Here is an 18,206-nt window from a genome sequence, read left to right as displayed (position 1 = left end):
GAGTATGTCCTGCCTGTGTGTGAAAACTGTAGCTCAGCTGGAACACCAACCAGCCTCTGTTGAAACATTGGTGATAAACACGCGCTGTTTGAAATGCCTAGCTCCAGTAAACAAGTCCATTGCCAAAATCGGATCCCTTGTCTACAAAAAAGGAGAAAAGGCCACACCTGGTAGTTACTATACTTACCTTCTGACTGTGCAGTTGCAAAGCAGCTTCGGCAAAGGCTGGCCTCAGTTCCTGGCTGAACTTGCACCCTATAATAGGAGAGAAACAAAACGTGTCAGGCTTTTCTGGTGTACTACTGATGAGAATGGCATTGCAGCCAGCCAACAAAGTAATTTACACTTTCACAACAAGCTGCCAGATTCTGCTACATTGCTTCAACGTTCACCGTCGAATGATATTGCTACGTGTAACTAGTATAAAACACCAAGATGCTCCTTAACCCTTTCACTGCCGGGTTTTTTTCTGACTGCTCCTCACCCCCTGCCGGGTATGTTTTCAATGTTGGTTCAGTGGAAGTTGTTTTGCGGGTGTAAAAGCGTGAGCTCCATCTGTTGTCTAAAATTTATTTACAAGTTCTGTGTGTTCAGGTGATCTCTCCATAGATGGCGGGACATGAACGCAATGTTTTTTTCGCACGAGTTGTCTCGGGAGTGGCAGGGAGTGAGTTTAAAAAGCAACGCGAGTATCTCGGGAGTAGCAGCAGGTGCGTGTGGGTGGTTTCACGAGTTATCTCGGTAGTGGCAGTTAAAGGGTTAAAAGCAGACTGACAAGAGTTCAGTCTGTGTAATTTATGTAATTTATGTGTTGGGTTTGTTAACTTGATTTACACACATCTTTCAAGAAAAAAAAAAAAAAAAATCCACAATGCCATTTTTGTAGCCCCACCCTTCTGGCCAACTTGGCCACGTCAACAGTGACCACACACAGAGCTGCTCTCATGCGATGGTGGTAAAGCGTGTAATCAAGGTTGCCTTTCCTTTTTTCCTTATGTCCCAGCCCCAGAGATATGAGAAAAGTGATGCGCACCTTTAAGAGGTTGCTTCAAACAATGCCTACAATCTTTGCCCCATGGAAATAGGCTCGAATACCATAAAAAAATATGTTCACAGCTGCAGCAGTATTTACAGTGTATTAGAACTTACTGCAACGGCATCTATTTTGAAACACTGCCTTCACTTTTTATGTTATTATCTGTAATATGTGAGGCAGCCGCCATAAAAACATTTTCGTTCGCTTATTTTGGTTAGAAGTCTAGCCAGGTCGCACAAAGAACTCTGTATTAATATGTTTGTAGTGGCACATTTGTAAATGTCATCATTAGTGCACGTAAACACGGATTATCAGCTCACATGGTGCATAAAACATGACCAACGCTGACTCTTCGCCATCCAGGAAAGTCTGGAAATCGCTGGACTTCAGTGAGTGGACATGGCTTCCTCCTGGTGTGTCCTCCCACCACGACTTTGGCTTTGACTTCGGCTTTGGTGTGGGCGACGGTGATGGCGGGGTTGGAGTTGTTGCCGAGCTACTCGAGCCACTTTGTTCTCGGATGAAGCCAACAAAGTCTGCAGACTGCACAGGCGTGCCCCCACCCCCAAAAATGCAGTTGGTCACAACACCACACAGCAAGGCACGTTGTAAGCTAATTACAAAAAAAAAAAAAAAAAAGGATCGTGCAGAAAAAAAAAAAAACGTTTTTTTCTCTTTTCTTTTTCTTTTTTTGCAATAGAAGACATGCTTTCACAACTAATTTTTGGACAATTCTTGAGCACGAATTGTTAGCAGGATTCGAAATTTCCATGATAAAAGTTTGCCCGGATTAACATGCTGGCTTGTGAAAGCAGTTGAGGCACGCAGTTGAGAGATCGTAAGCATATTCTTCAAGCAGCGAGAATGGAACACAAGTTGACCCACGTACCGTTTTCCCCCTGTTGTATTCTGACACCGTCTTGAGGTAGCTGAAGTACTTGAAGGTTGGGTAGCCAGCCACGTCGTATGCGCCGCAAACTCCGCTGTGCTCGGTGCAGTCCACTGCTGCAAGCGCCACCTGAAGGCGACACGGCAATTTCAAGCCGCATGCAATAGACTCGCACTGCAAATAGTTAACAGCTGCTCATACATAGCTGTACACGGCTATGTATGAAGTAGAGCGTGTTCTCTTTGTTTTTGTTTTTTTTTTGCAGTCTTTCATTAGTTGCAAGCGTAATCTATGCTAAAATTTTTTTGAGAGACCATGCTTAGGACATTTCTTTTGGGTAACTATCATGTAAGATGGTAGAGCTTTTTCAGACTTAATTTTTCTTAATGTTAGCTGTAAACACACTTTAAGCAACAAATGTACCCTAAATTTTCTGCCTTTCTTTTTTTGCAAGTTAGGCTCCAGGGTCACACGCAGTAGCTGCTTGCCTTGGCAGTAAAAGAGCGACAGTAATGTAGGGTGACTGTGTACCCTGGAGGTGCCTAGAAAGTGCGTTACTCATTATTACCACTTTCGCTCACGTTTAAAAGTGGCAATGCAGGTCGCTAGCCCCCCAAAATGTTCACGCTGGCTCATAACCTGTGCCTACATAAGCGGCACGAATGGCACAATGGCAGGGAAGTCCCAATTTCCATGCTTAAAAATGCAATGGCCACCTCACATGCTCACCCACTTATAAAATATGCACCATCACAGGGGCTGAACATTTGAAACGTGTTACGTTTACCAAAAATTCACGAGGTTAATTCGTGACCAGCCCCAGTAATGGCGGATGTTTTCAAAAGCTAAGAATGAGGTAAAATCGGGTTTTACATGTGGGCCTGCATGTGTAGAGGAGGTGAGGGAAGAGAGAAGGATTGGAAACGGTCTGGCCAATGCCACGACAGGCTCACCTTGGGGTCATCTTTCAAAGCATCAGCTGCAGCCTGGTATTCAGGCTTGGCTCTCTTGCAGTGTACACACCCTGCAGTGATAAAAAGTGAGGATTGCCACACAAGTTGGAAAGGGCAGCAAAGGGAAGGTTTCCCTGAGGCAAGTTGGCAACAACTGATTTTTCAAGGTGAGCTATGTAAACCAACCTTGTGTATGTGGTCTTACATACACTTGTAAACGTGAGCATGGCCTTAACGGCCACATGTTCACGTGCGTGGCTGCACAGTGCTTAGAACTGCGGAGTGCCTGCAGTCGAGGGAACGTTGCACATCCTGCTCAGAACTTTATCAAGTGCAAACAGAGGGGAAATAACTAGGGGTGTGCGAATATTCGAAACTTCGAATATTTGATTCGAATTTTTTGGTATTCGATTCGATTCGAACAACACTTTTATGGTTCGAAATATTCGAACCACCCAAAACTAAAATAAAAAATAAATTCAGAGCGTGTCTCAGCAGCAAAGTCGCGAAGCATATACACGGCGAACGGTACATGCTTTCGCAGACTGTATCGGTGTTTATTCGTAGTTACAGTGGACCCTCGATGATAGGATTCTGGGGGTGCGAATTTCGGGATCATACGAATTTCCGAAAAGTCCCGGCGAAATCGCATTGTTTGCAATGGGGAAAATTTCGGCTGTTACGAACGGACCTGGGCGGCCCGGCGGAAGATACGAATGAGCCGGCAAGGCACCCGACTGCCGAACGAGCAAGTGACGGCTCTCGCTCCCCTGTTTGTCACTTTTTCTCCAGAAACGGCTGGGCTGTTGTTTTCTGCTCGCGAAAACGCTTTGCGCACGCCCAACGCGCGTTGACACCGCCGGGAAGCCACCCCCACGCTGCGTGCGGCACGGTCGGCGGCGTCAACATGGCGTCGGCTCCAGCCGTGAAGTGGCGCGGGCGCTCGAGCGACCGTTTCTAACCGCTCTTTAAAATGCGGCTCAAGGGAGACACGAAGTTGCTTGTGAGGTAAAGGAGCTGATAATGCATGCGAAAACGGTACTATAAAACATCATCCGCGCCGCTAGAAAGCGGGCGTAAAATATTTGCCGGGGTGCTAAGCCTAACCATCTCCGGCGGAGCCAAGCCGGCTGTCTCGATCTCATCGCAAGTAGTCAGGCTCCTCCATTCTGCCGCGCGCATCGTGCGTCATTTTCTGACCGAGGTAGGCGCTACTGCGGGCGCGAAATCATCGATGCGGGCGTGAAAATACAGTGCTCGCTGAGCCGAGGCGAGCGAATCGCGTGCAAAAACACACCATGCGGTTCACGCTTGACTGTTGCGGCGAGCGTGAGCTTGGGCACAGCGAGTGAGGAGACGAGCGCGAAGCTTTACATGCTCCAGAAAGGAATGCTTTGCGACATGGGGGTTAAAAAAAGCAGAAAAAATCACGAATTTCTTCACGCGAAAGTAAGAGAAGAAATAAACGAAAACTTTTTTCAGCGCTCAATTTTTTGGTCTGTGTTGGTTCATACGAATTTCGGATGATACGAATATTTTTCGCGGTCCCGCGAGATTAGTATCATCGAGATTTTACTGTATCAGCGCACGGCAATGTGCACGGGCTCGGGCATGCCAGCCACTAGTGTGTCAAGTGAGCGGCTGCTTTCGGTATCTGGTGGAGTCGTGACGAGCAGGAGGTTGTCACTGCTCCCCAAACATGTCGAGCAGTTAACCTTTCTCCATGTTGACATTTAAGTGAGTGCAGACCTTAACCTGTTGAGTGCAATGGTATTGTGTAATTTCTAATTTTACTTTGTATGATTTGTTGTGCAATAAAGTTGCAGTTTTTGTGTCTCTAGATGGTGAAAACTTTAATTTTACAAAAAAACAATAAGTATTCGTATTCGAAAAATATTCGATTCGATTCGAGCTTTATTTTTATTATTCGAATTCGCTTCGAAATTAAAAAATTGATATTCGCACACCCCTAGAAATAACTACAGTGGAAATGAAACAAAGGGGAACAAACTACCAATATCCTTGGCAAATGAGTTGGCTCCATGGTTTCTCATGCGGCATGTTCCTCCAAAGCATCGCTATTTTCACTCCTGGAAATCTTTCAAAGTAGTTGTCCACTCATTACGTAATAATTACAAGCACAGCCACCGTATCTAGCCACATTGTTGCTGCTCTGCAGCTGCCCCACTTCTAGAGAAGAAACATGCAGCAGTGTTATTAATGAGTGTGGCAAACTTGGAACGCTGACAACAGCATGAAAGAAGACGAAGACTAAGAAAAGAGAAAACACCAAAACGGCGCTGTTTGTGTTTCAACGCAGCGTTTCCTCTTTCCTTGGTCTTCGTCTTCTTTTGCGGTGTTGTCAGCATGAATGCTGCAGCACTCCAAGTTTGAAGCAAGTCACTAATTGCAGGCCTAGAGAGGCAGGCTCACGTGCCTCCTAATCGCATTATTAGATTCGTTTGTTTAAAGTTGCAAAAATACAACTTTGTTTAATTTGAAAGACCTAGGCTTCAGTACCTCACCCAGCTTCATTTTAGCCACAAAAGCCATTTTTAACCGAAAAAAAAAAAAAGAAGTATTAAAAAGCACATTTCGCATTACACTGACGAGTCATGGCATGAGTGACTGCATCTTAGCATTGAATTTATGCAATCTACTGGATCTAGAGGCCCCCCCCTACAATCACAGAGTCATGTTCTTGGGCAGTGGCTTAGGTTGGTGACTGCCAATCGCACAAACAAGAGTCAGTGTCGTCACAGAAAAGTTGCTGGAAAGTGGCTAGAGAGTCGGCACTGCTTCACATGTTTTCTTTAATGTCGCCATCATTTTTTCAAACGTTGCGATAAAATTTGCATCATTGATATCAGGACAAAGCAGTCTTTCTAATGAACAACACTTGCATTTTGCCTTCATGGCCCCTTTAGCAGCCCATACTGTGGACTGGATTGCAGCAACAGCAGCAGGAAAAGCGAATGCGTGATGCGAGTTCCTAACACTTCTCATCTCCATCCTGTACTGCTGCTACTGATGCCCTACTCGCTATTTCATGCTCTGGCATAATGTCACAATGACATAAAAAGATGGCGCTCCAATACATCCGGAGTAAAAGAAAAAGAAGGGAATAAGTGAAGCCAGCCAACCCACTGGGTGGCTTCTCTATGGTGGTGTAAAACTCAAGAGTGTGGCTACTCACAGGGTGCGTAGAACATGACCAGGGCGTGCTTCTTGCGCTTGAGGAAGGGCTTGAAGGTCTCCTCGTCGAGGTGGACCACCTCGCTGGGCACCTGACTCCAGGGCTGCTCCGGGGGCGGGGGTGGCGGAGGCTCCTTGGGGCTGCAACGGTCAGGAGCAGTGGCCGGCACGGTGAGCTCAAAAGTAAGCAGACGCTCCCTTTTTTCTGAGTCAAAGGGGACAACCACTAACACAACACTGTTCACACCAAAACAAGACATACCTGCATTTTCATTTAAGCTGCAATTTGGCTCATTTATGTGAGACAGAAAAAAACTGCAGGGGCTTTAACTTAGTTTACAAGGAATAAATAAATAAAGATAACACCAACGGCATCATTTGTCAAAACTTCAATTATCTGCTGGTTTGTTTGATAAAATGGAATGTTTTGAATGCGTAGCCAGTGTCAAAGGAGCCCTATTATCTATCTACCAAGATGTAGAGGTCCTCTGCACTGCTACAGTTGTTGGTATTAAATAATTCCAGCGAAGTTTAATAATACAATAAAGCTATCCGACATTGCTCATTCCTTAAACGCAGGCTGTTTGCACATGCTGAACATATGGCCGGTTTAAGTTCCCGAATTCTGCACCTCAAAAACTCTACCGTGCGTGCATGAATGTTTATGTGTAACCAGCACTCACTCCTTCATGAACTCCACAATCTTCGAGGCCATTCTTAGGTTGACATCGTAGGCGAACTCCCCGTTTCTGAAACCACACAGACATCAATAAGCAATTCTTAAGCTTGTAAGATTGCGAAAAATATATAGAAAGAGGACAGGGCAATACAAAGTGACGGTGACTAGTAGCAGGGAGTAAACAGCAAATTCATACTCAAAATGGAATTGAAGGTCGAGAGTGATGACAACCTTAAACAAAGGTAAACGTTCAACAGAATGTCTGATGTTGGCTGATCTAAGCTCAAAACAGCACAGATAGACACGCACACATCGCATTTACTCGTGTAATGAACCCACATTTTTCCTTCACAAAATCCGGCGTGAATATGGGGGGAAGGCTCATTATGCAGGAAGAAGTTGCAACAGATTTTTAAAAGTTGAAATTTCATACAACAAAGATGTTAAGAGAAGCGCTGTCAAAACTTTACCTGTCCAGTAAAAACACATAGGTAATTAACCAAATTTCTCTTTTAGGGGCAAAGCCCCTAAAGGGCTTGGGCTGTCGGCGTCTCCTGTCATTGTAGTCGTCTCGTAGTCACGGCACTAAAATGCCGGGACACTCGTTTTCGAACTACTCGCACTAGAACGTAACGCGTTCTAAAAGAACACACTGGGGCACTCGTTTTCCAACACCTTATGCTAGAACGCTTTGTGCTTTAAAGACACGAGACTTTTACAGCGAAGCTGTATACCTATACCCCCCAACTGTTTCATCTCCGTGGGCAAAAATGCCAAGGTGCCAAGGCCTAAAACGCTGAGTGCTCAGCATCGAAACCGCATTACACACTTTACACTGCATGCTTCGGCCCTCCCCACGTTTCACGTTAGTGGAGATGGCCCGGTTTTTTGCCAGAATGCGTTTCTAGCGTTTCTGAGGGTACCGTGGCGTGATATCAAGTTACTGCGATCGTCGACGGCACCAGCAACCATGCAAAGATAAAAACATATTGAATCGTATCTTTTCTATTCGCGCTGTAGATTTTATGCAAGGCAACGAGTAAATCCTCAACAAGAAAAGTGTTTGTGTGGGGGGGAGGTGCTGGAGGCAGGGAGAGGGGGTTCATCACGTGAGTGGGTTCATTACGCGAGTATGGTACATCCAGTTAAATTTCCCCCCCCCCCTAGGATTATGTATAAGGCAGGAGACAACACTTCGGACATGCCCAACGCGCCCTCCAATAAGTGAGCGCTAAGTGCACATACCATTACCCACCAAAACACTAACTTATTAATGCTCATCGAGACTCACTGTTTCCGTGATAAATCACGCTAATTATCAAGCGATTGAGACAGAGGCCAGAAATTGAGCTTCCCCTTAACCTACTCTTCTCTTTCTTTCTACAGCACCATCTCACTGCCCAAGCCCAATAGAATCTGGAGCATGTGCTGAACATAAAAACGAGAAATCGAGGGCATTTTTATCTGCTTCTCCACCTCTTCTTTCAAAACACTCCTTTCACGACAGCAAGCGACAAGTATGCAGGGCCTCTCACTCGAAGTACTTGACGCTTGGGTAGCCGCTCACATTGAACCTTGAGCCGAGCGACCTCTCTTTGGTGGCATCAACGGCAGCCAAGACACCAGCCACCTGAGAAAGAGAGACACCACTGTGTGAGTGCACCCAATGCGTGCCTGTGCAGGGATCAAAGGTGGCCACAGGTGGCACAGCAATGGTGGTACTCACCCCTTCGCTCTTCAGGGTGGCAGCAGCGGACACGTATTCAGGCTTCATCTTCTTGCAGTGGCCACACCCTGGAGAGAGAGAGAGAGAGAATAAACATCCTCAATCACGAGCAAACGTTGCCAATTAGTGAGTACATGCTCCCTGCTACAGCTAATGGGCACGCTAACACCTAAGGACTGAAGCAACAAGGCCAGCACTGCCATCAGAGAAAAGCCACCAATTGTGAAATTGAGGCACAAAAGATTTCACTCCCTGACAGTGCTTCCCCTATTAATCTTGCTCAGTTTTATGCTATTAACATAATGTGCAGTAAAATAGAAAGAAAATGGTTGATGATTGCTATGCCCTCATACGCGAAATCTGTGTGCATCGCGAACTGCAGTCTTCTCGGTCACGGCGCTTAGCTGCTGCATCTCAAAAATTGATCGTGTGATCAGCGAGCACACGGCAGCGCGTGCTAATCTGCTGTTAGCTCGCAGCGCGTCGCTGCAGCCGCGCATGTTGTTGTAAATCATGTTTGAACATCTCGCGCACATGTCACGTGGTTCGGATGAGCCAAGCAATGTCTCACTGCCTCCCCCTCACACATTCGCGACGTGTCGCCGCTGACGAGAGTCTCGTATGGGCTGAGCAAAACGCCCTCCTCCCCGCACCTTTGCCACGCTTTTCTTCACCATTTTCTTTCTGTCTTCGCTTGCTCAGTTACGACGCTGTCGCGGCCGCCAAAGTGCTGTGCCCACACACACACACACACACAAAAAAAAGAGATAGAGAGAGAAAGGGAAACACATACAAATTGTTGCTTCCTGCCGCTTTAGAAGAGTTGGAACTTGAGCTGACTGGTACATAACCTTTTGGGACATTGCGCTTTTGAAAATGAGTTTTTGCAGTTTTCCTCCTCCTCTACCTTTTTTCTTCCTTCTTGCAATATTCGGTTCGACCTGCCTGTATATAAAGCTGGCACCCAAATCACATGAAATGATCGGTTCGGTACTAAGCTCAAGTGTTTGTCAGCTTCTCTTCCCATCCTATCTGATGCGTTGCAACTTTCTTTCAGTGTCCTGCGGCTCCTTTGCCGGATTGTCAAAATTTCTTAAATGCTAGTTCTCAAATGTGAACTTTACCACCATGCTTAGATAAGTAAGTTGTAGCTCTGAAACATTAGGCATGATCTCCTGTTGGCCAAACCATGGGCCAGAAGATGAAGCGGCGCTAGCCCTAGTAAAAAACTACCAACCTGCACATTAGTTACACCAAAGCCTTTTTAAAAAAGAGTGCCGGCACAAGTAGACTGAACAAGGTTTGACTGTCCATATTCACTTTGTATGCACAGATGCGCTCAGCTGGCCAGAAATGAGGTGGCAACAAAGAACCTTCAAATTTTGGTCACAAAGCCAAACAAAATTTTTCGCTTATTATCGTAAAAACCAACCCAACGAGCGTTCCTAACTAAATGAACGTGGGCGCTGCTGGTTAATCATGCATCTTTTGCCTCAAATGTACCAGCACTTTTCTTTACGCTAAACACGGGAAGATGTATGACAAGCGCCAGCGGTCCACGAGTTTCGAACGCTTATGACTATATAAACCACTTGGCTTTTGAACCCTCTTGGTTACGCTGTGACGACAGCCACTATGACGAAATACTGTGTGGCTCTACTTGGGTCCAGTGAGCGAGCTATGACGACAAGGAGAGCCCCTAAAGTGCTCTGCACTTAAAATGATTAGACCAACACAATGCAACGGGACATGTGGCATTGAACTTGCCTTGGGTAAAGAGAGCTCGTAAAGTTATTTTGCAACTGCGTGACAAAGCAAGGAGCAGCAGACCCACTCACATGGGGCGTAAAACATGACGAGAACGGAAGGATTCTTCTGCAGCGTGGCCTCAAATGTTTCTTTCGTCAGGTGGACGACGTCACTTGGCTCCTCTGACCAGGGCTGCTCTTTCGGCGCCTTGGGCTGCTGCTGAGGGCTGCACAATACAAAACCGTGCAAAACAACACTGCGTATCTAGAGAGATGCTTCTAAAGCATGAGCCCGTGTGCAGGCAAGTGCTGTTCTAGATGCTGCATTAACCCAACTGTGTTCTTTTGCCATAACTTTTGTGCAGTCTAATGTCACACACACAAAAATAGGAAGCCCCGTACACAAGTGTGGTCTGCATTTCTGAAGATGTGGTAAAACTTGCTTTTGCGCGAGTTGGCAAAGCATATCATTAAAAAATGCAGATGGGCATAAACCGGCGACTCAAAGAAAAAGAAAAAAGGACAGGACATAGCAGCGACTGCAATTTAATAGTTTTTATTGCTTCCTCGTGTGTAATATGGTGCCCCAGCAAACAGAAGAAACGAAATGACATCACACATAAAAAAGACAACCTTTCAGTTTTGAGCAAAGGTGCCTGCCCTTGTGAGATGTTCTAGTTTCGTTTTTTCGGCGATAAAAGAACACATGCACCGCCTGCTGACACAATGATTCTTGAGAAAGTTAATTTTGCATTCCTTGCAATAAAAAGACAACGACTCGTGACAGCTTTGGCAACCATTAAAATGGTGCTCCCTCAGCCCGGATGGCTCAAGTATGCCTTTTCACAACTTCTGTTCTCTTATTGCCAAACAAAGTGGAATATCTCACAAAGGCGGATGCCCTCGCATGGAATGTGGGGTAACTTTGTGCTCTCTTTGTGTGACATCATTTCCTTTCCTTGTTGCCAAGATGCCAAATGTATTTAAACTAAGCATGGCCAGTTACAGTTGCAGTCAGTGCTTGTGTCTGGTCTTATTTTTTGAGTCTCCGTGTACGTTGACGTGTGTTGCTTACACATTAAAGAATTTTTCACCAGTTTTTTTAACAGTTGGAACTTAGCAGAGAAGATTTTTGCATTGCAGCCTTTCTGACAGAACTCATTTCGTTCATTCACAACAGGTACCTCAAATTCATTTTTTGTAGGAAATGGTGTGCCACCGCAGACCTGACCCGGGTCACCGATCCGCTGACAATATGCACTGCATGGCACAACCCATCCATACGCAACGGAACACTGCCTCTCTACTCAGGCAAAGCGAACAATTGAAGGCGGTGCCATTGTACATATTACGTCTCAGGTACTGCATTGCACTCTGGACAAAGGCTAGCTCCATTTCGAGGCACAGAACTTTGCACATGTGCACATTACCCACAACTTAAAAGGCACTGCATGAAAATACATCACATGATGCAAAAACTGTGGATTCCAATGTCACTGAGCAGTGCCCATACTTTTTTTCTCCTTAAGTCTTCATATCTAGAAAAATATACAGTAAATGCACGGTGTCGAACCGGAACCGAACCAAACCGAAAAACTGGAACCGAACCAATATTTTTGCTGGAACTGAACCCAAACCCGAACCGTTATTTTTTTTAGCACGCTGAACCCGAACCATAACTGAACTGAAAAAATATATAATGGTTACCGGTTCATGACGAAATGGTTCAGCCATCCGTTGTTGATACAGCACGGTCAGTATCATTCGGGGAGTTTTCTTCTTTACGTACCAGCAGGTTCGTGATCGTCCACAGACCATAACCCTTAGATCAATCATTACACTACCGACGCCCTCCCTAACTGTTGTCGCAACTCGAGAAAAGAAATTCGCACCGATATTGGAATTGTATGTTGCTGCTGGTCGCCCGCAGATGAAATATCACATTCTTGGCTGCGGTCAGGCGATATGAAACATACGCTTTGCGCTCTCAGGCACAGGTCTCGCTGCGACTTACAAGCATTTTACATCAATGCAAAATGAAGGTTAAAATGACGAAAGAATAGATTTTTGATAATTACCTTGCATATTTTATTTTATACATAGAACCAAAAGAAAATTTTAAAATTCAATTTTTTAACCCGTTATACTTTGTTGCTGTTTTTTAACTTATTGGCAGGGCAACGGTGTCCTGTGTTTAATGGGTGAATGAATAAACCTAAATTTCGTCACAAAGGGGGCGAGGGATGGTGGGTTATTGGTCACAGGGGGTGACGACAAGACCATGCCTCCCAGCAACATCACGGCCCGAACCTGCATCAACGGGTCCGGGCCAAGCATGGCGCACTTCCACTGCTCTAAATTGGGTAATTGCCCACTGCTAGGAGGGGTGTCCTCGAGGCAGCCATACAATATAAGAGCTAAGCCTGCTCTTTCGGCTTTACATTTCCGGGTCAGTAACATTCTAACCAGGGTTGGTTGATCCCGGATAGATCAATGATAATTTGCCAGGGGTACAGATTGTAGTAGACTGGAGCTGCATCCAGGTGGCTTGTCGAATATTGTTGGGGGATTTATCAGATGGAGGATATTTATGTCTCTCTAAGCGGTAGTGCATAACTGTCTCACAGGACGTTTTCATGCGTTCCCTGACCGATCTGCGGGAGCGGTCACCCATTGCCCGGTTGACTTTTAAAAAGCCTGTGTAACAAAATGAAATATGTGCAGGAACAGGCAGGCCACCAGATTGCTGCATTGCGTAACAACGACCCACACCCCAAAAGTGCCTACTTGTTGCATTTACTAATCCCTGGGGATGCAGAGGGATACATGGTGTGTTCATAGTGTGGTATAAAACCACTTAGCGTAGTATAAAACCGCTCTCGGCAAAATTTCTTCCCACCAATTCACTTCTGTATAGAGATAAAGCCGACTCTATTAAGGCTCATTACAAAAGAGAGCGGCTGAAAAGAATGTTTACGCGTTAGTAGACAACTGTCAGAACTTTGTCCCTCTAGATTGTTAGTGCTATAAATATGCAGGTGGAAGACCTTTCGGCTGGGCGTGAAAGGGAGCTCCCTGCTGAAGTTGCATAAGTTCGTGGTCGGCGCTATTTCCCTGCGGCAACAACATTTGAGCTCTGCATAGGACGTCAAAGCAACCATGAAAGCAAAATAAACCATGACTTTATTTTCGAAAGAAATACCTATTGGTAAAACTTGCTATCTGTTATTCCAACCGTTTTACTAAAAAAGACAACAATTATTGAAAAACCTTCAAGTCTGTCCCAACGTCAGCAGTGACATAATGTGGGAAAACAGATTTATTATTAATGCGTTAACTTCATGCTAGCAATGAAGAGTTACGGTAAAACAGGACTGGGGGCGCCACAATCTCACAAACTTGATTTATAACAGTAGCTTCAGACAGCGGCTGCCAATCGCATAAATATGTCCCTGTGACGTCGTAAGTACTGGGCAAGAAAGTGCTGGGTGAACGGCCACAACTTTGTTTATTTTCCTGATCATCTAGCCCAGTTGTTCAAAGACATCACTGCTATTAGGACAAAGCTATCTTTCGTATGAACCAAACTTGTATTTTTTGGTCACGGTCCCTTTGAACTACAAAGCTAAGTTTTTTTCGCACTTCGTTACAATTATTCTTTCTGAACCGGTTTACAAACCGGTTCAGGCTTGCAAACCGGTTCACAAACCGGTCGGTGTGTAATTTAATGGAACCAGAACTGAACCAGAACGAAATTATTTTACCCAAACCTGAACAGTAACCGAACCGGTATTTTTTTCGGTTCAACACAATGAGTAAATGGCACAACAGCGAGCCCACTCCCTCTGTTGTCATACTGCACCGTACTCACTTTTTCATAAACTTCACGATGGCGTCCTTGTTGTTTTCCCCTTCATAGCGATGCTTCAGGCTTCCACGTCTGGTAATAGACAAGGGAAGGAAATCAGCCACAGAGGAGGAGCCAACGTACGAAATAGAAAGAACTTAGGGACGAGAAGTACGATTGCAAGGGTGAATGTATGCACTCACTCAAAATACAGCAGCGTTGGAAAACCAGTGATGTTGTAGTGTCGACGGAGGGCAGAATTTTCAGGCCTGTTAAGATCCATTGCAGCCAGGACCTACGGCACAGGAGTTTTTAAAAAGGAGGGAAAGGAGGTGGAGGGAGCGGGGGCAGTGCTCAGTAAAAATCAATGCTTTTTCTGTGCATCACTGTAAGCAGCACTGTAAACAATTTGGAGAAAAATAGTTTCCCTTTCATTTATCAGATTTTTAACAAACTAATAGGAATACATACATTTCTTATCCCTGGTGATCCTGCCGTGAATTTCCCCCCCGTAAAATCCCCAAGCACGAACACTCTGGAGGGAAGTGTACAAAGCAGTGTAGAAGGCATACTCTGATGACACCTACTGTACAGTAACAGAGGGTCAGCCAAGCAATGCCTGATTTTAAAAATTCTATGTTTGGACATGAGACATGAGCTGCACCTTGGCTACAAAGAACGCCATAATGAGGGACTCAAGTTCAACATGGATCCTGTGGAGTTCTTTAATGCACACCTCAGGTTATGAACATTCTAAATTTTGCCCCAGTAATAACTTAGAGTGCACAGGGAGGAAGGACTTGAAAGGGAACATTTCGACAGACTTCTGTCTGGTTGGGAAGTTACTGAACTGAGATTTAATTAATTAGGCTCCAACCAATACAATGCAAAAAGGCAAAAAACCCGACGTTTCGAAGCCGGCTCGGCTTCTTCTTCAGGGGTGACAGTGGCCACGCTGCAGCTCCATCTTATAGTCTCACATTTGCTGGCCTCGCACAAAGCCCCTCGCTGCGGCACGTAATCCGTGTGTGTACACCGAGGGGAGAGTGCCAAGCGAGCGATTAACTTTCCCAGGTGTGCGTTGAATATGCCATGATTTGAGGAAAAGCCGCTTCCTCCAGTTCGTTTCCCTTTCGAGACTATAAGATGGAGCTGCAGCGTGGCCACTGTCACCCCTGAAGAAGAAGCCAAGCCGGCTTCGAAACGTCGGGTTTTTTGCCTTTTTGCATTGTATTGGTTGGAGCCTAATTAAATCTCAGTTCAGGGAGGAAGGAGTATGGCATTGTATACAAAAGCGAACATAACAATTATTCCATTAGGCTGTGTGCTATGTTTGAATTAACGAGTGCTTTACTAGCACAAAAAAAGCACAAAGACAAAAATAGGTGGATATGTGGTAAAATTAGGTGGTAAGATTTCTTCACTTTATAACAATTAGGTCTTTAACGCATAAGGATGTTCTTTTGTTCAATATTTAAAACCAAGTAAGGTAACATTTCAAGCACATCTTGTGCAATTATTATACAGCCCTTTTCCAAGCAAACATCCCACAATCTCACCTCAATTGCCATTCTTAAGAAGCCCAGAAGGTCTAAAAGAGCATAATTAAAACTCAAGGTACTTTTCACATCTTTTTGTTACAAAATGTACTTTCTTCAATTTGCTAGTAAAGCAAAGCTTGAGTCACCTGGCACTTATGTTCTTTGCACTTCATAAAAAATAAAAAATAAGAAAATCAGCAAGTAAATAAATCAATAAATAAAAATAAAACCATAAAATTGCCAAACCAACTTAATCCTTTATAAAAATGATATCTAAAAATAGAATACAGGAATGTTATTGATCCCAACATCTGCAATGAAACTGCCCACTAGTGTAAAAACCTGAACTAAGATCGACATTGATCTGAAATGTAATGGTAGTCGAACGATAAAAAAGAAGCCACCGCTTCTGCACAGTTTCTAGGCCAAATCATAACAGAAGGGCACAACTTTTCTCTTTAGACAGCTGCATATCAAGCTAGAAAGACACGCGTATCAGTTGGGAGCATCAGTCCAGGCACTACGTGCTGTTCTTAGGGACTAGATGCTGTTTAGCTGTGGAAAAACACCACGGAGCATTGCATCTGAGTATTACAGGACGACCTACTTTTCACCGGAGCATTTATATTGATGACTGCCTTTGTGCCCCTCAAAACTAGCTAGCCTTCAGCTATTCCACACCGTGAATTTGAATTCTACTGAGCTTGCCCAGTGAAGGGTGTGCACTAGCACACCAAAAACCCAGTAAAATCAGCATGACCCAACTGCCTCTTACATAAACATGTAACGCTGTTCTTTTCCAAGACTTTTGTTTTCCCGAAGCATGTGTGAAGGTGCACCCCAGTGGCCATTTCGAGCTGCGATGGCTCAGTAAAAAATGGACAGGCTTAACGGGCAACTCACCGAATGTCCCTTGAGCTCAGTGGCAGCCGCGGCATAGTCTGGTTTTAGACGCTTGCAGAACGAGCACCCTGATGAGGAGAGGGAAATGAGGTACATAGCTTGACACACACCCTAACCACTAGCATAACCCTAAACTAGCATAACCCTAAACACTAGCATAACCCTAAACACAAGTAGCGGAAAGGAAGTGCCACAGCTCAAAGGCTGAGCCCACTCTTTTTCAGACGTGCTATGTTTATGTACTTATTATTACCTCGAAAGCCCTTATCGGGGGTGCATGATAAATAGGTATATCCAGCGGCCGTTCGACAAAAATAATGAACCAAGGGGTTTATTCTGGACAAGCATATATAGATAAGGTACGTATATAGGATGGCCGTCTTGATGGAATCAGTGATTATGGCCGTGGGTCGTCCATGCTTTGCTGTGCACATATCAAACGAATAGTTTGCTGTACATCCCTACCTACAGTGCCACAAGGATACGAACTGTCAATGTGAGAAGCTATTGGTACTAGCGATGCATAATGTTGGCAAAAGTGCCCTAAGAAGAAGCATACTACGTAATGGGCTGGTTATAAAGATAACAAAGGAAACGTAGCACATACAAGGAGCATAGAACATGATCAGGACAGGAGAGGTCTCCCTCAGGAACAGCTTCTTCAGTTCCTGCAAAACCAAAATCCCAAACCGGGTGAATACAAAATTCACCAGGTTTTACACCCCTCCCCTTTCCTTTTTGCACTTAAGAATGTTGCACGTCTCTAAGCGAAATTACCTCGATCGTGGCAATATGTGTGACATCTACGCTGTCTTCTTCCTCTTCCCAGGGGATGTCCCCTGTTGGGTCCTTTAGGAAGTTGGTCATGGACTGCAACAAGGATGGAGCAGCATTGACCTTCAAGCCACCCTGATATCAGTGTAACAGTAATATTGTGCACATACTACTGTATTAGGGTGCAGTTCAATTATGTCAAGAATAAAGAAAAGAAAGCGTGAACATGCACACACAGACAAACAAGCACTGGTGCACGCACATGCACAAACACACAAAAGAAACCAAAACTGTGAGTGTTTTCTTACCAACCCCTACAGTTTGTGAAGCATCATTTTTGCTCTGCGAGCATAAATAGCTAGCAATTAACCATCTTCGCCCCCACTTCTCCAAACACTGTTAAAAAAAAGCGTTTGGCGGTCTTTAAACATCACTGTTATAAAAGGCCCAGATTATAGACATAACAGACAAACTTCCTTACCGCAACCGTCAGCTTTCTGTCATAGTCCTTGTGAAATTCGCCATCTCTGGAAGAAGCACATGAAGGCAATGTACATTAGCAGTCAAAGCCACATAAGCAGTGCCAAGGTGACGTTAACTGGCAGGAATAATGGTTGCCAGATACGACAAAATGTAGATTTCTTGCTTTAAGAGAAGCCTAAAGCAGCACCAGGAAAGTGATCAAATAGGAAAGAAACATCCTGTTATGGCAATGCCAAGAAAGCTAACTTTTAAAGCAAACATGAAGGCAGCATAAAACTTGGCACCATAGGAAATACTGCCTCCTGTAAAGTAACACTCATTCCAACTTCAACGCAAGCTTCAATCAAATAAGCTAAATATTAATAAGGGAAAAAGGAAAGGGTTGTGACCTACAAGCTACTTTCTTGCACTTCACCTTGTGATGTCGTAACA

At 44.8% G+C, this 18,206-nt stretch overlaps 1 protein-coding gene across 1 annotated transcript in view; it reads right to left on the bottom strand.

Moving 5' to 3' along the window:
- Positions 1-18,206, bottom strand: part of LOC144178823 (protein disulfide-isomerase A5) — a 33,902-nt gene that overhangs the window by 8,169 nt on the left and 7,527 nt on the right. The window contains exons 5-19 of the mRNA XM_077706951.1: positions 17,773-17,818; positions 17,295-17,387; positions 17,125-17,185; positions 16,518-16,585; positions 14,277-14,368; positions 14,098-14,166; positions 10,317-10,453; positions 8,479-8,546; positions 8,288-8,382; positions 6,757-6,822; positions 6,075-6,214; positions 2,879-2,949; positions 1,926-2,054; positions 1,357-1,579; positions 188-255 (exon numbers count right to left, since the gene is read on the bottom strand). Of these exons, the coding sequence (XP_077563077.1) occupies positions 188-255; positions 1,357-1,579; positions 1,926-2,054; positions 2,879-2,949; positions 6,075-6,214; positions 6,757-6,822; positions 8,288-8,382; positions 8,479-8,546; positions 10,317-10,453; positions 14,098-14,166; positions 14,277-14,368; positions 16,518-16,585; positions 17,125-17,185; positions 17,295-17,387; positions 17,773-17,818 (1,426 nt within the window). The remainder of the gene's footprint in view (positions 1-187; positions 256-1,356; positions 1,580-1,925; positions 2,055-2,878; positions 2,950-6,074; positions 6,215-6,756; positions 6,823-8,287; positions 8,383-8,478; positions 8,547-10,316; positions 10,454-14,097; positions 14,167-14,276; positions 14,369-16,517; positions 16,586-17,124; positions 17,186-17,294; positions 17,388-17,772; positions 17,819-18,206) is intronic.

Source organism: Haemaphysalis longicornis, unplaced genomic scaffold (genome assembly GCF_048455015.1).
Source record: "Haemaphysalis longicornis isolate Haplotype H1 unplaced genomic scaffold, Haemaphysalis longicornis Haplotype H1 scaffold_4, whole genome shotgun sequence".
NCBI lineage: Eukaryota > Metazoa > Arthropoda > Arachnida > Ixodida > Ixodidae > Haemaphysalis > Haemaphysalis longicornis.
Note: the sequence above shows the minus strand (reverse complement) of the source record. Positions and strands in the feature narration are given on the sequence as shown.